Source organism: Antedon mediterranea, chromosome 3 (assembly GCF_964355755.1).
Source record: "Antedon mediterranea chromosome 3, ecAntMedi1.1, whole genome shotgun sequence".
Taxonomy (NCBI): Eukaryota; Metazoa; Echinodermata; class Crinoidea; order Comatulida; family Antedonidae; genus Antedon; species Antedon mediterranea.
The window spans coordinates 30,383,778-30,389,777 of NC_092672.1; the positions used below are offsets into that span (position 1 = coordinate 30,383,778).

General features: G+C 31.0%; 1 protein-coding gene across 1 annotated transcript; it reads right to left on the minus strand.

Moving 5' to 3' along the window:
• Window positions 1–1,490: 1,490 nt before the first annotated feature.
• LOC140044283 (uncharacterized) lies at window positions 1,491–4,778 on the minus strand. Its single transcript, XM_072088761.1, has 5 exons — window positions 4,758–4,778; window positions 3,931–4,576; window positions 3,181–3,673; window positions 2,904–3,031; window positions 1,491–1,567 (listed from the first exon to the last, which is right to left on the minus strand). The coding sequence occupies exons 1-5, from the start codon at window positions 4,776–4,778 to the stop codon at window positions 1,491–1,493; spliced, it is 1,365 nt and encodes a 454-aa protein (XP_071944862.1).
• Between the last annotated feature and the right edge of the window lie 1,222 nt (window positions 4,779–6,000).

The following is a 6,000-nucleotide window of genomic DNA, read 5'->3' on the forward strand; positions in this document are numbered from 1 at the left end:
CAAATGTGCTGTGGTGCCTAATGATATTTAAAATATTTGTTATTTGTTCTTCAAAGTCAGAGTGGTAGGTAGGGAGTAACGGTGTAGCTTTCTCATTCTTATTCAGTATTACATTAGTAGCAGAGTCTCATTCCGATGATAAAAACGATGTAGCTTCTTCATTATCATGGCTCGCTTGACTATCGTCTGCTAACCTTAATGGTGCTAACGTAACAGTAATGTTTCTGTCTGTATTCTTTATTATTAATATTGTTTGTTATAATCTGTAATATTGTTTGAAATAATCTTGTTTACGAACCTCAGATTAATCGATTATTAACGAGTATCTCCATTTTTAACATTTAAATCATTTATATTACGACATACTTTGGTCATACTAATAACTGTTTATAAAAAGTTACCTAATGATGTACACTTAACTCCATGGTGATTTGTTTTGCTCTCACCTCTGCCTTGTCTATTTCCTGCTATTATTCAAAATAATTAAATATAATAAAAATAATCCATTAAGCACTTGTACTGTGGTTATACTATTGTTTGGCTGGGTGCTTTTTTGTAGTTTGAATCTAGTTAACATAATACATAAAAACACATAATTATGCGGACACTTGACTTCTTCGTTTGCTTCATGTTTACTGTATAAAATATCTGGTGATACCTTAATGAATCATTTAACAATAACAACCACATCAATTATCTCAATATTCGGAAGTTTCTATAAATATTCTTTCAAATATTCAGAATGCACAATTTTTCGAATTGTTTACTGCGCGTTTACAAGAGCCTAATCTCCTTACCTAACAATGGTACCGATTTCTCTTATTGTACGGAAGAAATCCGATAATATATGTATTGGTTGTTCTATTCATGTCACCGGGGAGTTTTAAATCCCATTCCTCCATTATTCATCAACATGTTTGTATTTATTTAAATCAATTGGATCACCGTTCAATGTATGTAAACAAATTAACTGGACTTAAGAACAAATAAAAAAGAAAAGTTAGTTTTACATCCCTTTTTTATCTATTATTGTGGAGCCGAAATAATGTTATTTTTAGTTATTTTTTCATAAATAAAAAACCGTGTTTATTCGAGTAAACAACCCGCTTTGAATAAACGCCTTCCTCGAATAAACTCCGCCATAGAACAGCTCCTTGGGCCTTTATTTATTTCCTCGAATAAACAACCCGTCACATGCATACTATATACATTTCTATTTGTAACACTTCATTGATTGACATTTTGATACCATTTTTACTGTATATTATCACTTTTTGATATTAAATGTGTTACCATATTACAACCAAAAAAATAAATGCATCCCCCGAATAAACGAAAACGAGCGTTTATTCGAATAATCGTTCAAATTATTGTATGATCTCGAGTGTGTTCCGAGGTATGTAAACGTTAATTAAACATTTTTTACCGTATATAAAATAATCGGGAATAAAACTGGAATAATCGTGTATTCAATGCCATGACCGTGATCTTTAAGTGTTCCAATGTGTGTAAACGTTAAATGAACATTTTAAACTAACCGTAATGCAAATATTTTTTTTTTTTTGGCCTAACGTTTACTATGTAACATAAAGAAAGAATTATAATCTTAAGTAATCTTAACAAATTATTATAATGTAGGCTACTGAAACATCTAAATAATGTTTACATTGTTGATGTACTTTTATATAAACATTGTGATTCGGATCAACGTAAAATATACATATAATATGAATGACGACAATTTATGAGAGAGATTTTATTTTTGTATGAAAACCAACACACAGTATCTAAAACTGAAGTAATGGAGAAAATTAAGTGAAAACCTGACCTATTTTATTTTTTTTCTCTTTTGTGGCGTTAACCACTAATTTTATTCATTTCATTTTCAAATGATCAATAAAATGATTTTATACATCTTCCTAATTTATATTATTCTAAAGTTGTTTTTACCAATTATTTTCTTATATTTTCTCCTATTTTTTTATACGATTTGATAAAAAATAATTCGATCACTATAGTATGTTCGTAAAAGTTCTATATAGTTATATGTCTCGCATTATCCATCTTTTTTCATAATTTTCATTTATTTTGCTACTTGCTCTACATCTAAAACTTAAATATTTAAATGTACTAAAAAAAACAGTTTCTATTTCAATGTATCTTAATTATTTTTCACAGTTTCCTTGTTTTATATTTATCCCTATTTTATTGTACCCACAAATTAACCTTAAATAGTAAGTTCATTTAAATAATGTATTATCAATTAATGATAGGTCCTTATTCCTAATAAAAAAATAAAATAAAACTACAATGCAATGATGATAAATGACGGGAAGGTACCTAAAGTAATTATGAATTACAAAGTAATTATGAATTACACAGTAATTATGAATTACACATTGCTATAAACGTTAATGTATTTTAATAGTATATTTTTACAGAATGCATAGGCCTTTTTATTTATAAAACATATATACTAATGCAGTTAATATTATACAGCATTATTCGCCATCACTGCATAAACCTGATAATTGAATATAAACAGTTTCACAGCATTCAAATAAAATTTTGTATTATTAAATAGCGATTACGCCTTTTTTCTATATTTATTTTGTTCACACGTTATTCTTTTTTATTAATAATTGATAATGTTCACTATGATTTGAATATGATTTTAGTGTTTTAATTAACCATAAAAGTGTATGTCGTAAGCTTACTGAAGCGTAGCTTATTAATCATTATTTAATAATTGAATATTTTCACTGTTTTGTCTCCATTTACCACTGCTACTCTACGTGGATTGTGTGATATGATGCATAATCCATATGTAATGCTGATTCCATCTTCTTTTTTATCAATTCTTTTAATAAACTTTCCACTTTTACTAAAAAGCTGTAGTTTGTGGTCACTTGATATTATGATGTTGTCATTATCATCAACTACTACTCTTTTTGGGTACATCACCTTACCATCTTCATCGCCCTCATCGACAAGAACTTTAATACCTTCATTATCAAATAGTTTTAAGCAGCTTTGGTCACAGTAAAGTATAAGAATATATCCTTGTATGTGAGATCAATGATATTTACATATTGAAAGCCAGTAGTATCACATATTCTCTTAATTAGTTTGCCACTTTCAATGTTAAACATGGCTACACATCCATATTTAGCTACATACATTACACGTGATGCTTCATCCACATGAATACCATGATGATTTGTCAACTGTCCCTTACCAAATGATTTAACCACCTTACCATTCATAGTGCATAATGTGATGCATTTATTTCCACGATCACTGAATGCTATGTTACCATTGTTCATTAACAACATTCTGTAGACACTCACACCTTCTGATAGTGTAACCTTACCGATGTATTTACCTGTTTGCTTATATTTGTAAACACCATTGTCCAAACATGAAACAAGCAAGCAATCGTCTCCATATTTAACTACATCATAAACATCTTTATCTATTTTGATATTGTTTAATAATCCTTTTTTCTCTACCATAATAGTCATTGGTGACTTCTTAATATGTTCACCATTAACTCTAACATCAACCTTGCAAATCCATGCACTTGTACATATACCTATCACAGTATAGTCACCATTGTCATCTTCTTTTACTTCAGTGATGATAGTTTCTCCCGTTGGTTGTGTCAATGTAGCTTTTAAGTCATTTGCATGTATTTCACATTCGTCAGTTTTATTATTTTAACAGGAATTGGTTGACCAGTTGTCATACTCTCAGCTCCTCTCAATTCCAAACAGTCTGCTGCCCTCAACGTTGTAATCATTCAAATGTCATTCTGAAATGAAGCCATTTTTTGATGGTTTCTCACAAAGTTAATCTCAGCATTAAAATCATGTTTTGTTTTAGGTACTGCCTTGATTCTATCATCCAGTGCTGTGATGACGTCATTACCGGATAACATTGCCGTTGCTTCATTGCCCTTCCCTAGGTGGTGGAGCAAATTGATATTTGTATTTATATACGATATCGTCTTTGTCACATCCTCTATATCGGCATCAGTTGTCTTCCTCTTGATTTTGTATATTGCCTCCACCTCACTTTTTAATTTGTCCTCACTTTCTTTTATTCTTGTTACCAATTCCATCACGTGATTTTCAATTCCTCTCAAACTCTTTTCTCTGTTTTCATCTAGTTTCTTAACACAATCAGTCATTACTTTAAGATCATCCTTTAATTTAGCTGTACATCTTTTTGCCTCTCTTTCCAATCCTGCTGACGTCTGTTTAAACGTTTTAAACACATCTTTTATGCTGATGGTCAAGTGTTTGTCTTTTCCTTCCCATTCCTTGTGATCCATGATCGAACAGTGTATACAAATGGCAACATTGCATATTTTACAAAACACAGTTAAAGGTTCATTGTGGACAGAACACAGAGGCGGGTGCATGGCATTGATTTCATTTACACTCATAGATCGAACATCTTCCACTGAATGCAACTTGTGGTTTTTACAAGCTGGAATATTCTTATGAGCATCATTACAAATGTGACACAAATATCTTCTGCACTCCCGACAGTAGGTTTTAGATCGACCTTCCTTACCACAAATATATTTTGTCTCATCTGTATTTGAAAACTGTTAAACTGTTTCTAACAAATTATTTAGAAACGTGTTTGGTGGTAATTTCCTTAGACCGCCCTCTGGAATCTGATAAGATTTTGAGCAAGTTGGACAGCTTACTTTGTTAGTTTTCTTCAACCAGTTGTCAAGACAACGCAGACAAAAGCTGTGAAGACATGTTAAGGTTCTGGGTTCGTTGAGTCGATTAAAGCATATTTGGCACTCTAGAACCTTCTCATCAATATCTTCTAGAAATTTAGCCAGGTCACTGGTAGCCATATTGGATAGATCTATGAACAATAAAAAATATACCTTTAATGTGTAAAACAAAATGCATATTTGTTATTTTCTTTTTATTTTAATTGATGTGCGTATTGTGGTTAAACGCATTCCCCAAATACAATAGGAACGGGGATTTGTAATATATTTACAGTATGTACTATTCGGTAAATGATTTTAATGAACATTCCTAATTAATATTTATCACTGAAATAGTCACTAATACTATAGTAACTATTCACTATTTTTAGGGAAAAAACGATATATTGCGACACAGTTAAAAAAACCCAAATCGGAGGGATAATTGTGTGCATGCCCTATTATTCGATTCAAGATGGAAGCAGATGATTATTTGAATTGAAGTTTACTTATAAATAGTAGGTGTGTTAACTAGTGAATGTATTACATTCGCTGATTTGTGAGAATATTTAGTTGAACAATTGAATGTTCAACGAGTTGAATAGGACAGCCAGACATTTAACCCATGAACATTTATTATTTATATAATAAATAAAATAAAGTTTGTTTTAACCCATTTTTCTGAAAGAGCAAAGCAGTAGCTTGTTGGTTAACGTTCTTGCCTACCAAGGTCCAATCTTTGCGAGGGTTAACCCACGACTAGACTGTTTTCTACCTCACTCCCTAAGCCTCAAATAAGATTTGGTTAATAAAAACAACATAGCTTATCTATCCTGTTTTAGTGAGTTACTTGCCGTTGGATGTGCAAACACAATTAAACAAATAAAACCTCTGAACAGAATGGTTGAAGAACTTTTATACTAACTTACGTTTTTGTTTGTCAATTAATTAGTCTTTGATTTTGTAGACAGGCACAAATGCTCTCATATGTAAGTTGAAACAAAATGGTTCCGATATGAATTACTAATGTAGTCATGCTTCCTGTGAGGTTTTATTATAGCATATTGATTCGTCTATATACAGTAGTCTATTGGCAGAATGTTTCCGAGCGGAAACGTTAAGAATCATATAGGCCTGCGAAAGGCACCACAATTATTATAATAAAGGGTTAATAAGTTATTTTTACGCGGCTACACTCAAAGAGGGCTCATACTATGGCTCTGTTTTTGTCTGTAGGTTTAACATGTTTAAATTAATTACAT

Coding starts and splice junctions, on each gene's coding strand:
- LOC140044283 (XM_072088761.1), bottom strand. CDS start 4,778: ATGTCTTCACAGCTTTTGTCT. Junction 4,577..4,757: donor TGTCTTCACAGCTTTTGTCT/GCGTTGTCTTGA, acceptor ATTTGTGGTAAG/GAAGGTCGATCTAAAACCTA. Junction 1,568..2,903: donor CATCATAATATCAAGTGACC/ACAAACTACAGC, acceptor AGTAAACGTTAG/GCCAAAAAAAAAAAAATATT.